Source organism: Lithobates pipiens, unplaced genomic scaffold (assembly GCF_037356315.1).
Source record: "Lithobates pipiens isolate NorthernLeopardFrog02 unplaced genomic scaffold, aLitPip1_a1.2 Scaffold_8, whole genome shotgun sequence".
In the NCBI taxonomy this organism is placed as follows: domain Eukaryota; kingdom Metazoa; phylum Chordata; class Amphibia; order Anura; family Ranidae; genus Lithobates; species Lithobates pipiens.
In genome coordinates, this window is record NW_027507903.1 from 499,713,609 (window position 1) to 499,730,717 (window position 17,109).

General features: G+C 43.1%; 1 protein-coding gene across 1 annotated transcript in view; it reads right to left on the minus strand.

The window, feature by feature from the left end:
• Positions 1–17,109, minus strand: part of MTPN (myotrophin) — a 111,983-nt gene that overhangs the window by 46,111 nt on the left and 48,763 nt on the right. Inside the window, exon 3 of the mRNA XM_077469213.1 lies at positions 9,609–9,692. Within this exon, the coding sequence (XP_077325339.1) occupies positions 9,609–9,692 (84 nt within the window). The remainder of the gene's footprint in view (positions 1–9,608; positions 9,693–17,109) is intronic.

Sequence of the window (17,109 nt, forward strand, 5' to 3'; positions counted from 1 at the left end):
TCTGCATGGAAGCCAATGGGATTGCCTCTACCTTCAGCCAATAAGGTGCCTGGTATTACAACTGGGCCTCCTGCTTGGCAGTTGGTTCTGTGTTGGCAAAGCAAATATTCATTTGCTTTGCTAACACACCTGGGTGCAGTGCGAGCGCAATGGTTTGCGCTCGTGGTGCACCTATTTTGAAGCCTATTAGAGCCTATGGCTCTAATCAGGCACTTCAAAAACACCCCCTGGCCGCTGTAATTCAGGTGCCTGAAAAGGGGCCAGATGTCTGAATGGGGGCTGGTTACAGCGGCCATGGATAGATTCATGTGATGCATGAATCTATAGTACACAGAGGGGTTGGCTGGAGAGAGGGGGCCCCAAAAGGGATGCACCGCCACTTAGAGCTACACACCTTTCGTGGTGGGGGGTGGGGTCAGGTATCTGGTATTGAAAGGTACCTGCTCCCACTTCCAGCTGATCTTGCCACAGCAAAGTCATCCGGAAGTTCAACACCACCCACCCCCCTGGCCATTTACTTGGTTTCACAGCCGGTTTCCTTTACAAGAAATGGCAGCAGCAGCACCCGAGGGAATTGGCTTGGGTGAAGACAAGCGTCCGAATATTAAAAGTCAGCGGCTATAGTATTTGTAGCCGCTGACTTAATCTTTTTCTGAAAGAGTCTACAGCTCCTCTTTAAAGAACTACTCTGAATTTGGTCCAAGAAGTCAGAACACCTGATACTTGTTTCAGGTCACTGAAAGTATTGAAGGCATTGGATAAGCCAGATATAAGGAGACTTAAAGGTTTTGTAAAGGAATTCTTCATTAAAAAGTGGACCTAGCAGCAGATATTGAAGATCGGCAGTGATACAGCTCTGTTAAATGCTTCAATATATGGTAATTGGTGGAACTGTGCTCTCCTGGAGGTAAATATAGGATATGGGGTGAATATGCTTGTTTCAATGAAAAAGTATATTTTCAGTTACTTCCAAATAGCACTTTTAGGTATTTACAATCCCAAAAACGTTGGGACACTGTAAAGTTTACATAAAAAAACAGAATGCAATGATTTTCATACCTAATAAACCAGTTATTGAATTCTCTTATGACTTGTTAAAAAAATAAATACATACAATAAATCAAGTTTTTATTTAGGGCAAAAATCTAGTTTATAATTACTTTTACTGGACTTGCACCAATCTGTGCTTCAGGATGAAGCAGGCCACGTGCTCATGGATTTAGGCAAGTATTAAGGGCATTTAGATTAGGCTTTATTTTTTATTGCTGCAGTGATTAGCTGGAGGGGGGTGGGGGTTGTCGCTCATAAGGGGAAACTTCCCTGCCGAACTTCAATTTTAAGGATAATTAATTAGGGGATGATACCACCATTATTTGATTGTGGGAGCAGGGTTGGCACTACTTTAATTAAACTTACAGCTACATAAAAAAGAATATCAGTGCTGGCTGGAATGGACTATGCACTAGAAATTCTGTGACAAATTTCCTTTTTTCTGCATTACATAAAGAGGACCAAACACGTTACAACACGGGAGTTATCTGGCCAAAAAGGCAATGGAGCGCATCTGAAATCACACAACGAACGATATTTGCATATAAAAAAGCAGAAGAGAACTATGAAGAAAAAAAAAAAAAAACTACATTAATTCAGCTATAAATGAATGTAAATTAATTCATACAGAGCTACGAAGCAGGCTATTTTGTGTCAGTTTACAACAAAGATTTCTGACATTGAGGCAATTAAACTTTAAATAATACACAGGGACTCCAGTTTTAACAATATGAAAGTTAAATACTTTAGAAAGGCCAAGTTTTGTTCACTTCACCTGTACAGATCCTGCAGTAGCAGACAAGTGGTGTTGTCATCAGGTGTTAGTTTACAATGTACTTTGTATAAAGGGCTATTTTACAGGTAACTATATAAAATAAAAAAAAAGTAATATTTACTAAATATACCATCAAAATATTTGTAAATATAAATCTGCAAAATCCCTATTGTGATGTTCTTATATAGCATTAAAAAAAAAAAAAAAAAAAAAAAAAAAAGGGACAAAAACTTGTCAGATGAGATCTGCAGGCTGTGCCACTACCTCGCCCCCCTGCTTGCTCTTCAACAGTTTGCAAAATCCACACCAAGTGCTCACAGAGGGTCAAAAAAACCCTGGGTGGGTTTAAAGAATACGTTACCCCAACATTTCATTTTCCAGATATGCATCGGTTGTACTTGTGTTAAAAAGTATTCTGTTCTCTTTTTGTATTGCTCTTTTTGGGTGATCCCGCCAGCCCCCCCATTTTCCTATTCTAAGCTGACCACTCTAGGCACGACAGCACATCCATCCCAGCAAGGTCAGTTTTTTGGCTGTGCTGGGAGAACCGCCTGCTCGCCCTCCAATAATCAGACTTGTGCTTTCAGATTGCATCTGATCCATAGCAGTGTGAACCGAGACTAAGGCTTCATTCACACCTAGGAGTTTTGGGATTGAGGCAGAATCGCTAGAATTCTGCCCTTGATCTCAATACGCACTAAACTCGCAAGACGCAGGTTCAGGCACCATTATTTTCAACAGCATCTAAAACACAGCGCGATTTATCAAGTTGCAAACAAGTTTCACATGATGCGATTTTCCGCAAGACAAATCACGTGACAATCATGGGAAAACTGCAGAGCGTTTTAGGTGCCATTAAAAATAATGGTACCTGGACCTGCATTTTGCGACTGTAGTGCATTGTAAGTGTGAACCCAAAACGCCAAGGTGCAAATGGAGGCTCACGGAGCAAACACTGGAGCTTGATTTGGCTGCTCAGCATGTGCTTGTACTGAGCACCCAAGTGTGTCCGTATGCGAGAATAATCTGAAGGAAAGTTTAAAATTTCTCATTCTGGTCAGCATCTCATTTACTCACTCAGCAGATGTGCTTCTACTGAGCATTAAGAGAGCCCAACACTCCCCTTTCCTGATGAGAACCCAATCGGTGCTCATGACATAGCAAGGTCTCCCTCCTCCCTGCTAGTCCCCAGGCGTGGTGTTGGAGACAGGCAGGGAGGTAAGAGACAGTGCAAGGTTAAAAAAAAAAAAAAAAAAAAAAAAAAAAAAAAATGTTTTCCAGCCAGGCAGTAAGCCACAATGGGCCTGTAGGTATGAAGTCTAGATTAAAAAACAGCTACGGTGTTTTTAAGGGCTCCTTTACACTTGCTTTGGCTTCAACAAACTATTTTGGACAGGCTTTGTTAAAAGCTCTCTGAATGCTAGTCAAAGCTCCCGTCACTAAATAAAATAGCTAGCCTATAGTCCTGTTTACACCGGCTTTTGCTTTTCTTCAGCTTCGCTGCAAAAATGATACTCCATGTAGTGCTTCAAAGCGTCTATAGAAGTCTAGGGCAAAGCTCACTTGAAGCCCCACGAAGCCTCACCAAAGCACCGAGCAAAAGCAGGTGTAAGCATGACTGTAAGCTAACATTATTTACGGACAGGAGCTTTGACTGGCATTTAGAGAGCTTTAACAAAGCGTGTCCGAAGCCATGTTTTGAAGCAAGTGTAAACTAGCCCTAAAAGTACTTGATCTCCTTGACTGCATACATTTATTACAAAGTTGAACTTTAAAAATACAGAAAACACTAGAAAGTGACTCCCATTTCCAGTTTTATTTCAAGTACAGCACTGTGACAAACTTAGAGAAAAGTTTTTTACAACAAGGTACAGAAAAAGGATTTTGGAATGCATTAAAGCCAATAATTCCAACAGAGCCATTTAGAAAATGAAAGACTTAGCCTTGTAAAGGCAGGAGAGAGAACTGGCGGAGGACTCTGGCACCCTCAATGAATTATCAATTGTTGGTTACAAAGGAGCAGAGCGAATTATAAAGAGTGTTGTGTTGTGCTTGACTGGCCTGGTTAGAACAGAAACATATTAAAACATAGCTGATGTGCAATCTGACGGTGCGTAAAACACGGCACCAGCACCGCAGTCACGCGCCAAGTAAACATTTAATTAGATTTAGAAGCATATGGTGTATGAAGAATACAGAAAAGGAACATCACTAATATTGCCTACCTATTAGAAAACCAAGTAGACTTTAAGCCAGATACCCGTGTACTTCATACAGTACAGAACAAGCAAGTTGCGAACAAAACTTTTACTTAGGCATTCTGTAGCTGCTCTTTTGCCTAGGCTCACTAGAATGGTGTAGCCTCAAGGAGGTCAATATATTAATGGAAGTGCAAATTACCCTACGTGGTTAAAATTGTGGAAACCTGACCATCACACCTTTATGAGCTTATTGGACATTCCATTCCCAAATTACAGACATCGATACGTTGGCTACATTTTCAGGTATAACAGTCTCCTGATAAGGTTTTCCTTTTGCCTATTAAAGCAAGAGAACATGTGAGGTCAGGTACTTACACCATACTGTCAAAAGTATTGGGACGTCTGCATTTACACGCACATGAACTTTAATGGATACCAGTCTTCGTCTGTAGGGCTCAATACTAAGTTGGCCCACCCTTTGCAGCTATAACAGCTTCAACTATTCTGGGAAGGCTGCCCATAAGGTTTATGAGTGCGTCTAAGGGAATGTTTGACCATTCTTCCAGAAGCGCATTTGTGAGGTCAGGGATGGATGTGGATGAGAAAGCATGGCTCAGTCTCTGCTCCATTTCATCTCAAAGGTGTTCCATCAGGTTGAGGTCAGGACCCTGTACAGGCCAGTCAAGTTCCTCCACCCCAAACTCGCTCATATACATTGTATTACCAAAACTATTGGGCCACGCCTCAAAATCATTTGGTGGAGGGGGGGATTATGGTGTGGGGGTTGTCCAGGGGTCGGGCTTGGCCCCTTAGCATCAGTGAAGGGAAGTCTTAAGGAATCAGCTAACACATTTTGGACAATTTCATGCTTCCAAATTTGTGAGAACAGTTCAGGGAAGGCCCCTTTCTGTTCCAACAGAACTGCACACCAGTGCACAAACCAAGATCCATAAAGACATGGATGAGAGAGTTTGGGATGGAGGAACTTGACTGGCCTGCACCTAGTCCTGACCTCAACCAGATAGAACACTTTTGGGCTGAATTAGAGCAGAGACCTTGAGCCAGGCTCTCACCCAACGTCAGTGCCAGATCCTCACAAATGCGCTTCTGGAAGAATGGTCAAACATTCCCATAGACACACTCCTAAACCCTGTGGACAGCCTCCCCAGAAGAGTTGAAGCTGTTATAGCTGCCAAGGGTGGGCCAACTCCATACTGAACCCCACGGACTAAGATGTCCAATAGGACTGAGGTGAGGGCTCAATGCAGGCCACGTGACTTGAGTTCCTCTACACCAAATCCATAAAATCATCTCTTTGTGCAGCAGAGTTTTGTCCACAAAAGCAGTTTCATTGCCATAGCAAGCTCCGAGGGCCTATTGGCAGGTAAAAAAAAAATATATATTTTTGTTTTAAAATTGTAAGTTACACCCAAGCACATAAAATCCCCTCTTAAAAAAATTAGAGGCCCCCCTCGCTTCCATATACGCGCATGAACATAAACATATGCGTTGGGGGGCACCTACGCTTGAAAATGTTGACTGCAAAATACACATTACATATCACTGCACATGCCACAGTGAGAGCAATAGTTTTAGCACCAGAGCTCCTGCGTAACTTCAAACTGATGACCTGTAGGGGATTTTAAAGTGTCGCTTATAGAAAAAAATAAATAGGGCACTGATGTCTGTTGCCATTTCACAGGCACACACAATTTTAGGGTTTGACATATTTGGCATCTATTAACTCGGGGCAACCTCATTGTTCATATTTTAACAAAAATTTGGTAATTTATCATAAATGTGCTATAAAATTAACTTAAAGTGAATGTAAAGTCTCCTTTTTTCTTCTTCTCTAAAAATAACAAACATGTCATACTTACCTGCTCTGTGCAGTGGATTTGCACAGGGAGGCCCAGATCCTCCTCTTCTCGGGTCTCTTCGGCTCTCCTGGCCCCCTCTCTCTTGTTGAATGACCAAACAGCACATAGAATGCATTAAGATAAAAAAAACCTTCTGAATTCACAATCCCTTTAGGTGTATTTTTACACTTTAGGCCAATATTGTCCAAGATAAAAAAAAAAAAAAAAAAAGTAAAACTACCACTTTTTTATTCTCTACGATGTCTTCTTTTAAAAATATATTTTGTGGGTTTTATGCAATCTTCAAGCCTAAAATAATTCTCACGTGCACCGTGAAAAAAAAAAAAAATAAATAAAAAGGCTCAACATGCATGAGCCTCCTGAACAAAAGTCACAAACTAGAAATGCCAAGTAGCACAGAAGCATTAAATACAATTTAATATACATTTAGCAAGGGCAGCCACGGAAATGCTTATATTTATTCTATTGAATTAAGATACTTAGATAAATCAAATCATGGTAAAATTCTGCATAAACTCTTCTCTAAACCTGGGTTCCAATGACCTCCAGAAACATTCCAATTTTCATTTATTAATAAAATAAAAACACCAAGTATCAAGAGCATGACCAGGGCGTTTTGTCTAGTGGGGGCGGCCGGACTAAAAAGAGGAAAGTACTCTCTAGTCTCTACTGCTGCCCAAGTAGATTAGGCCCCGTCATTTCAATAGGACGGCACACAGGAATTTCGGTTTCACATGGCTGCTTTTAACTTTGGCAACCTAGAAGTACACTGGGCGCACTCCTGCTGCACATGGGAGATGTCTCCGACGACATTTAAATTGGATTGGATGGAAATGTCAAAGCCACTTACAGTATATGAAAGGAACGGGTTGAAGTGAAAACCTGATCTATTCTGTAGCAGCTGTGCTCGATTCCTGGATCTATTTAAAAAGGATATAGTCTGATGACAAGAGAGGCACCTTTATCAAGCCAAGGCACTCAAAACAGATAGTGTGCAAGGATTAGATTACTCCAACCTGGCTATTGCCAACCTAGATGGCGCAGAAGGCAGACGGAGTCCCAAATAAAATCAAACATCATGACCCCACAGACACGTGATGAGAATCTCCTGAGCCAATCAGTTAAAGACTGAATGACCATTTCAGGTCAGTGGTGCACCTTCCTTCAGCCCTGACCGTCCTGTTCTAAACTGGAAAAAAGTTTGATTGTTTGGCATGCAACAAATTTTTACCTTAAAGTTCTTATCCAAGAATATTAGCCTTATAATCTGGGTAAAACAAAATAATGCAAGCCTGCTTGGCTGATAGCATATAAACTCCTGGGAATCTCCACCTATCTCACAATTCTAAATCAAGTGTTCTCTAATGTCGCATACACACGATCGGACTATCCGGCGGAAAAACCACTGGACTTTGTAGCGGAGGTCCGCCGGACTTTCCCAACAAGCGGACCTGCCCACACAAGACCGGACTTTTCCTGCCCAACCCGCCGGACTATGGCGGGAGTCCACCGGACTTTTGAAATGAACGGACTTGCCCACACAGAGTCCAGGGGACAATTTTGAATCAAAACTTCTTTCTAAGTCCGCTGGACGTTTGGAAAGAAAAAGACCGCTACAGCCCACACGCCACCGGATAGTCTGATCAGTGCAAGTTATGCAGAGTACACGCGAAGGTTAGACAGTTTAAAAACAAGTCTTTTGGCATATACAAGTGATCCTGAATGTATATTTATCAAAAAGGGGCATAAAAGGAATGATTTTTCATGACTTTGCTCACTAGCCTAGATTTAGTACTTTGAAACCTGTAAATACCATTTGTTTTAAGAAGGCATGCTTTAAACACACGTTACAAGATGCTTATAAATGTAAATGCATGGAGAATGCAAGACCGATTGAGTTTCTAGGTATTGCAATGAGCCAAGTCTATGCCATTGTACTTGTAGAAGTACAAGCAAAGCTGTAGAATTCCTCATCTTTCTGTGAATGACTCAAAGCACTGTAGCTCAGAACAGCAGCAAGAGAACCAACATTCTCAAAAGGAGATTTCAACAATGGCAGCCTACAGGATTTTGAGGGTGTACTTTAAAATACGCTCAAAAAAAAGAAAAGAAGCTTCCCCCGATGTGGCATTTTAAGCATACAGATGTTAACTGGACCCACTGTGTTAGTGGAAAGTCTTGTCATTAATACATCAGTAATAAGCCCTTATATAGCTTTGCTCCAGGTAAGATCCAGTTTTTGGATCCCTAAATGCAAAGAAAGTGATCACCTGTTTTGCTGATGGAAACAGTATAACAATCCTGATACTGAAGAGTGGTTACCATTTATAACAAGTTTGTATATAGTTCTGACAATTTACGTATTGCTTTATACATACTGTGCATCACATGAGTCCCTGTCCTGAAGACGTTCACAATCAGAGGTGCCTATCTAACATGCATACATACTGTGGCCAATTTGGACAGGAGCCAGTTAACCTACCAGTATGTATTTGGAGTGTGTGAGTAAACCAGACTACCTGGAGGAAAACCTATACAACTCCATGCAGATGGAGACCTGACTGGGATTTGGACACCAGTGCAGCAAGGCAGAAGTACCAACCACTGTGATGGTTGCTAGGGACAGGTTTGCTAGTGTGCCCAAAGACCTTCTACCTCCTAGAGAAGTGATGGTGAACCTTGGCAGCTCAGACGTTTGGAACTACATTTCCCATGATGCTCAAATACACTGCAGAGTGCATAAGCATCATGTGAAATGTAGTTCCAAAACATCAGTGGTGCCAGGTTCGTCATCACGCTCCTAGAGTGTCCTTAGGCTCTACGTTAGCTTCAGAATTGTAGCTTCTGGGAAGAAGAGCATGTGATGCACAAATTGAGGATTTAGCTCATTCTGGAGAGATAAAGGCAAGTGAAAGCTGCAGAGCTGGAGTTGTGCCTCTGTGCAAATCCAGGAACTTCAGCTGCCCACAGTTAAAATGGTTGCAGCCAGACTTAGTGGAGGGAGATTTCTGCAGCATATTTGGCAAGTACAGAATCACAGTATATATAAAATATGTAAAATGGCTGGAGGGAAGCTTTAGAATGGCAAAGATTTTTTTATTACAAGTTATGTGAGCAGATTGCCTTGTTAATGGACACATTTTTAATAGCAAAAGTGTAAATATGTTTAAAGGTTAAACACAAAACACACACACAGCAACTTGCATGTCTAGTCTTCTCACAAGAAAAAAAGGCAAATACACAATTTGTAATGTGTAAACATTGTACTGATGGAACAATAATGTCATGCAGGAAACCCTGCTATTCCTGTGTGGGTTCCCACATCGTACCTGAGTTGCAGGCGGTTCACACCGACATCTGCAGGTGGCTCTGGGTGTCAAACTTAATGACACTCCCAAATCTGTTCACAGATCGCAGTGTGAACTGTGAAAGGGCAAAGGAATTAGATTGCATAGGTGTGAGCACCCATGCAGTCCGATTCCAGTGCGGACCAAAAAAAAAGGGGCAATGCTGTGTAAATCACATGCAATGTCTGATCGCACTAGTGTGAACCCAGTATTAAGGAAATAGTCAAACAATGAAAGGGGAGGTAATAAGAACCAAAAGATGGCATTGGAACAAAAAAGATGGACAAAGAGAAAGGACAGATGGATTTAGTTCTAAATGAGGGACAGTAGGGAGATATCCAAACATTATCCTCACCCTTTCCAGGAGCAGCTTGACGCATCTCACGTGTCCTTCATAGGTGGCAGAAAGAAGAGGAGTGATGTTATGTTTATCTGGTGCCTATTAAAAAAATATATAAATGTGTACTTTAATGACAAACTGTACAACAGGTTACGATAGCAGCCCCTAGTTAGTAAGGGGAGAACTTTAGTCATGTGACTGCTTACGAACATGCTAAGCTTAAAGTAATATTAAAAAGGCAAAAAAAAAAAAAAAAAAAAAAAAAAAAAAAAAAAAACACCACACACAAACAGGTCTGCAATCTCTTAAAGTGGTTGTAAACCCTTACAAACCACTTTGACCTACAGGTAAGCCTAGATTAAGGCTTACCTATAGGTCCAAGAAATATCTCCTAAACCTACACGGTTTAGGAGATATTTACCTTAAGACAGCCACCGCTGTCTACTGTGCATGCGCCGTAGACAGCGGCGAGCAGGCGCACTGGGTAAGCCGCAGATCGCGGCGATATGCCGTAAGTGTCAGCTCCCATGCACATGCATGGGAGTGACGTCATTGCTGTTCCGGCGAATCACACCGCCGGAGCAGCGAGACCCACCAAGAAGATGAACGCTCGGAACTACAGGGGACAGCGGTGACATCGCTGGCTCCTGTGTCAGGTAAGTGACACATAATGGGCTACTATGCATAGTAGTCCATTATGCTTTACCTTTGCAGGGAATCAAAGAGGAAGTAAACCAATCAGGGTTTACTTCCTCTTTAAACAGAGAAGAGAAACAGAAGCCTCTAGGTTAGAACTGTAATTCTGCATTATCCACTAACATGGAGGTTAAGGAAGTAAGGAAAGAGTCCATCCACACTGGCGTCAGTGGTCATGGTGTTTGCAACCCACCAGTGACGACATCATGCCCAGCACAGCGTTCCAGCCCTCACCATCGGCCTGATCCAAGCCTCATCGTTGTGGTCCCAGAGATCCTGCCGGCTAGGATTTCTCCCCCACAGGCAGAAAAATCTGCTGTTCAGAATGCCGCTCTGCAGCAAACGCCAAACCAGTGTGGATGGACTTGTGCCTTACTTCCTTAACATTCATGCGAGTGGATAATGCACCTGTATCATTAAAATGTTTACAGTTCTAACCTAGGAGGCGCCTGTGTTTCTCTTCTCATTTGCATATCTGGAGTCTACATTCAACTCCCCCCTCAAAGGCTGTTTTGGACTGCTAAAGTAATCTATACAGGTCTGCCCTCTTCATCTCTCCTCCTCCATATATACTGGAGTATCCCACTTCATGGACTTATTGATGGACTAATGTATTACATCTAATACTATTTAGCAGTGCCACTACCAATTTTTTTTAAACTTAAAACACACTAATAGTATTAGCAAAATTTCCATTTGGTGCACCTCTAGCAGACATGCTACAGCAAACAGTCTGAGACTGCAGATATGGGGATACAAGAGATCAATGCAGACTGACCAGTGCCCATCAGATGCAGCCTCACCAGTGCCTGGATCACACAGAGCAGCCATCTCCCGCTGTCACAGAGCTGGATTTAAATTGCCCGGGCCAGTGAGCCGCTGTAACAAATTCCTGCCTCCCAGACCATCTCCTACGACACGTCACACCGATTCAATTTGCAGGAATTTTTCCGGAATCTGTGTCCAGTCTATCACAAGAGCCAGTCTAGGAGGGGGATTTTGTTACAGGGGCTGCCGAACACTTCAGATTAAAGCTCTGCAACAGTGGGAGATCAGCCCTCTGCATGATACGCACAAGGAGAGGAGGACTGACAGGGGCGTGCCAGGATGACACCCCGGCATTGTGTGGCACGCATGCCGAAAACACAATTTTCGGCTGATATGTTTCGGCGGCCGAAATTTTAGTGCACCTCTACCCAGAAGATAGTCCTGCTCCTGCCAGCTTACCCTGTGTAGCGGGAGTAAGATTTGTTTTATCTGTGTGTCACCTGAGGCTGGTCACTCAGTAGCTACACTACAGTGCCTTGAAAAACGATTCATACCCCTTGCAATGTTCCACGTTTTGTCATGTTACAACCAAAAACAAATGCATTTTATTGAGATTTTATGTGATAGACCAACACAAAGTGGCCCATAATAGTGAACTGAAAGGAAAATTACTGGTTTTCAACATTTTTTTTTTTTTACAAAAAATATCAGAAAATGTGGCATGCATTTGTATTGTGTCTCCTTTACTCTGATGCCACTAACTAAAATCTAATGGAACCAATTGCCTTCAGAAGTGACCCAATTAGTAAATAGAGTCCACCTGTGTGTAATTTAATCTCATAAATACAGCTGTTCTGTGACGCCCTCAGAGGTGTGTTAGAGAACAAACAGCATCATGAAGGCCAATGAACATATCAGACAGGTCAGGGATGAAGTTGTTAAGTTTAAAGCAGGGTTAGGTTATAAAAAAAAAAAAAAATAATAATAATAATATCCCAAGCTTTGAACATCTCACGGAGCACTGTTCAATCCATCATCCGAAAATGGAAAGAGTATGGCACAACTACAAACCTACCAAGACATGGCCGTCCACCTAAACTGACAGGCCGGGCAAGGAGAGCATTCATCAGAGAAGCAGCCAAGAGGCCCATGGTAAATCTGGAGGAACTGCAGAGATCCACAGCTCAGGTGGGAGAATCTGTCCACAGGATAACTTTTAGTTGTGCACTCCACAAATCTCGCCTTTATGGAAGAGTGGCAAAGCCATTGCTGAAAGAAAGCCATAAGACGTTCCATTTGTAGTTTTTACAAGAAGCCATGTGTGGGACACAGCAAACATGGGAGGAAGAAGGTGCTCTGGTCAGATGAGACCAAAAGGTTACTTTTTGGCCTAAAAGCAAAATGCAATGTGTGGCAAAAAACTGCACATCACCCTGAACACACCATCCCCACTGTGGAACATGGTGGTGGCATTATGTTGTGGGGATGCTTTTCTTCAGCAGGAACAGGGAAGCTGGTCAGAGTTGACGGGAAGATGGATGGAGCTGCCAACTTCCCGTTTTTGCTGCCATTGTTGCCCGAGTTCCTTGCTTAAAGTGGTTCTAAAGTCAAAAGGGTTTTATCATCTCAATACATTCTACACATTGAGGGAGAAAAAAAAAAAAAAAAAAAAAAAAAAAGACCCTTTCACCAACTACTCTACTCTATCCAGCTCCCTCCCCCACCCCCAAACACCTATCTGCATCCTACATCCAGAGCTGTTCCCATCAGCAACTCTTCTCCCCCTGCTCACATAGGCTTAACTAAAAGCAGCCACTGGCTTCTGCTACTGTCAGTCAAACCTGCAGACCTTTCACACTGAAGCGCTGCAAAAACTGCCAATAAAAACGCTGGTCGTTTTTATGGCACTAGCGGTGCAGGACTTTCCTCGCAAGCGCACAGCACAGTGTGAAAGCACTCAGGCTTTCACACTTGGGAGGCATGAAAGGCAGTTTCCAGGTGCTTTACAGGTGCCATTTTAGCGCTAAAATGCCTGACCACGTGACCTAAAAAAAAAAACGAGCCATTGCATTTCAATAGGCAGGGCGTTTGAGTCGCTTTTTAAAACGCTCCAAACGTGCCCCAAAGATGCTGCTTGCAGGACTTTTTTTTTTCACCGACCCGCAAGTGCACCGCCTCAGTGTGAAAGCATCAATTGAAAATGAACAGGAGGCAGTTTTCAGGCATTAATTTTAGCGAAAACTGCCTCAGTGTGAAAGGGGTCTAAAAAGGGCATGGGGAAAGGGGGTGAGGCTGTGCCACACTGTGTGCGCGTCTATGGATGCACACAGCCCGGCTCAGGAGCATGCACGCTTGGGGCACATGCAGACCAGGAGGAGAGGAGAGCACTGGCAAGGGTCGCCAGAACAGGTGGCAAGTGGCTGCTCTGAACAATACCAATTATATATGTCTTTTTTTAAAATCTTAAATATAAATACATTTTGTTTTTAACCGGTTGCTGACTGCCGGCTGTCAAATGACGGCCAGGCGGCGCACCTATTGTGGCGGGAGGCCGTCATATGACGGCCTCCCGTTTAAACAGGGAATGCGCGCGCATCCCTGTTTCTTCGGTGGCGGCGTGTCACGGAGACACCGCTCGCCACCGAAGGGGGTGAACAGCCATTCGTTATGGCTGTTTACCACGTGATCGGCCGTGATGAAGTCACGGCCGATCACAGATGGTCACACCCCGAACGTGCACGGCGCATGCGCGCGATCACGAGCACGTCGGTGGCGGCGTGTTCCCCGGGAACACTGCTCGTCACCGACGCTGGTAAACAGCCATTGGCCGGCTGTTTACCCACGTGATCGGCTGTGATCCTTTCACAGCCGATCACAAAAATGTAAACAAACTGCGGTAACGGGATGTTACCGGGTTCTCCTCCTCACACACCGATCGTGTGTGAGGAGGAGATTGCGGTAACATCTCGTTACCGCATACAGTGTACACCAATCATACTGATTGCCCCCCCCCCTCAATAAAGAGGACCTGTCACCACCCCTCATAGTACCTGTCCCGGCCCATCAGAGTACCCGGGTACCTGTCCCGGCCCATCAGGGTACCCGGGTACCTGTCCCGGCCCATCAGGGTACCCGGGTACCTGTCCCGGCCCATCAGGGTACCCGGGTACCTGTCCCGGCCCATCAGGGTACCCGGGTACCTGTCCCGGCCCATCAGGGTACCCGGGTACCTGTCCCGGCCCATCAGGGTACCCGGGTACCTGTCCCGGCCCATCAGGGTACCCGGGTACCTGTCCCGGCCCATCAGGGTACCCGGGTACCTGTCCCGGCCCATCAGGGTACCCGGGTACCTGTCCCGGCCCATCAGGGTACCCGAGTACCTGTCCCGGCCCATCAGGGTACCCGAGTACCTGTCCCGGCCCATCAGGGTACCCGAGTACCTGTCCCGGCCCATCAGGGTACCCGAGTACCTGTCTCGGCCCATCAGGGTACCCGAGTACCTGTCACGGCACATCAGGGTACCCGAGTACCTGTCACCAGGCCATCAGGGTACCCGAGTACCTGTCACCAGGCCATCAGAGTACCTATCTCCAGCCCATCAGAGTACCCGAGTACCTATTTGCAGCCCATGTCTCATAGAATATACGTTGGGGTGTTTGCTTTCCAAAATGGGGTCATTTTGTGGGGAATTTCACTGTCCTGGTGGTCCAGGGACCTTCAAAAGTGTGATTGGTAGGAATGAAATGAGATGTGTCATTTATGCTCCTAGAACGCCTGAACGTACTACTTCAATGTTCGGCCTCTCTTTGTGGCCAGGCTGTGTAAAGTCCTACACATGTGGTATCGCCATACTCGGGAGGAGTAGCAGAATGTATTTTGGGGTGTAATTTTTGCTATATACATGCTATGTGTTAGAAATACCTTATAAATTGACAATTTTGTGTAAAAAAAAAAATGCGTTAATTTTTTTCCACATATTCCAAAACTTCTGGAAAAAAATTAACCATTCAAAAGACTCATTATGCCTCACAGATTATACGTTGGGGTGTTTGCTTTCCAAAATGGGGTAATTTTATGGGAAATTCCATTGTCCTGGTACTCCAGGGACTTCAAAAGTGTAATAGGTGGTTGAGAAATGAGATGCGTCATTTTTGCTCGTAGAACGTCTGAAGCTACTACATCAATGTTGGTGCTCTGTATGTGGCCAGGCTGTGTAAAAGTCTCACACATGTGGTATCGCCGTACTCGGGAAGAGTAGTAGAATGTATTTTGGGGTGTAATTTGTTGTATGCATATGCTGTGTGTGAGAAATAAATATTATCATATGACAATTTAGTAAAAAAAAAAAAAAAAAAAAAAAAAATCTTCATTTTGCAAAGAATTGTGGGAAAAAATGACAACTTAAAAAAACTCACCATGCTACTTACTTAATACCTTGGGATGTCTACTTTGTAAAAAGGGGTCATTTGGGGGGTATTTGTACTTTCCTGACTTGTTAGTGTCTCAGAAATGAGATACACCTGATGTACTGAAGGCCTGATCAGAAGTGATCAATTTTCAGTGATTGGCACCATAGTTTGTAGACTCTATAACTTTCACAAAAACCAAATAATATACACTAATGTGGGTTATTTTTACCAAAGATAGGTAGCAGTATAAATTTTGGCCAAAATTTATGAAGAAAAATTACTAAATTAGCAAAAATTTATGACAGAAACGAAGAAAAAGGCATTTTTTTCACAAAATTTACGTTTTATTTTATTTATAGCACAAAAAATAAAAAACACACTTGTGATTAAATACCACTAAAAGAAAGCTCTATTTGTGTGGAAAAAAGGACACAAGTTTCATATGGATACAGTGTTGGATGACTGAGTAATTGTCATTCAAACTGTGAGAGCGCTGAAAGCTGAAAATTGGTCTGGTCAGGAAGGGGGTGTAACTGCACTGTACTGAGGTGGTTAACTTTACATGAAATTACTGTAGCATAGAAAATTCTGGCTGAAAGCATATAGTGCCATTTCTCTAAAAAGACTTTGAATAAGAAAAGAACGAAGAATAAGTAAAAATATAAATAAATGGAGGGAGGCTTTCCTATAGGAACCTGGGGGAGCTAAAGAACAAAAACATTCAATTGTGTCAATAATGAACGTGGAATTTGTACATAATTGTGTTTCCAGAATGTGAATATTATTTTCGATAAAGAGATATTACATTCCATTTAGCAAAAAAACAAAAAAAATAACTGAAATTGATTTTAGCAGAGTAAGAAATATCAGCGAGTTCTGGAAGTTTTCTTCAGCAGGTCTCTGAAGGAAGTGGGGCCAAGACCTTGCCTGAAGCTAGACCAGGCCTCCCATTTGACATAATCACCGCACTGACAGGACATCAAAATTACTTACCTGAAAGGGTCTACCCTTGGAGTTTACTTGCCTACTGGCGGGCGAGTTAAAGACCCTGGTTCTTATGGACTGTCTCTATAATCAGGCCTGTTGGGTGGGCTGCCCTTTGATGCCAGGCAAAGTTCACAGAAATTCTGGGCTTTCCAAGGCATTGTGAGAGCACATATAATGAAGCATGGCTGTGACATATTTCCTAGAAAGCTCAAAAGATATGGTGCTTTCATTTTTTTAAAGCACAGAATCAGAACATAGCAGCTCTTAAAGCAGTATTAAAGCCAACAGCAAACATACGTTTTATTGCAGCTTATGAATTCTTAAATTAAGGCTGAATCCATTTTATTTTTTAGGCTCTTTTTATTTTCATCTGGTGATCCTTTCACCAAGTCTGTTTTGCAAAAGAACAAGCTCATCTGCAAATGTATCCATTAACAGGGTTGAAACCACCATTTACAACTGGGTCTGGGTGCTTATATTTATTAATTTAAAAAACATTAGACCCCTTTCACACTGGGGCAGCGGGTCCATTAGCGATAAAAGCACCGCTCTACCACTGTTTAATCTTCGTTTTTTGGCTAGTGCGCTTTTGACCCCCAAAAAGCGACTAACAAAGGGTTAAAAGCGCCCGTGCTGTGGTGCTTCCAATTAATTTC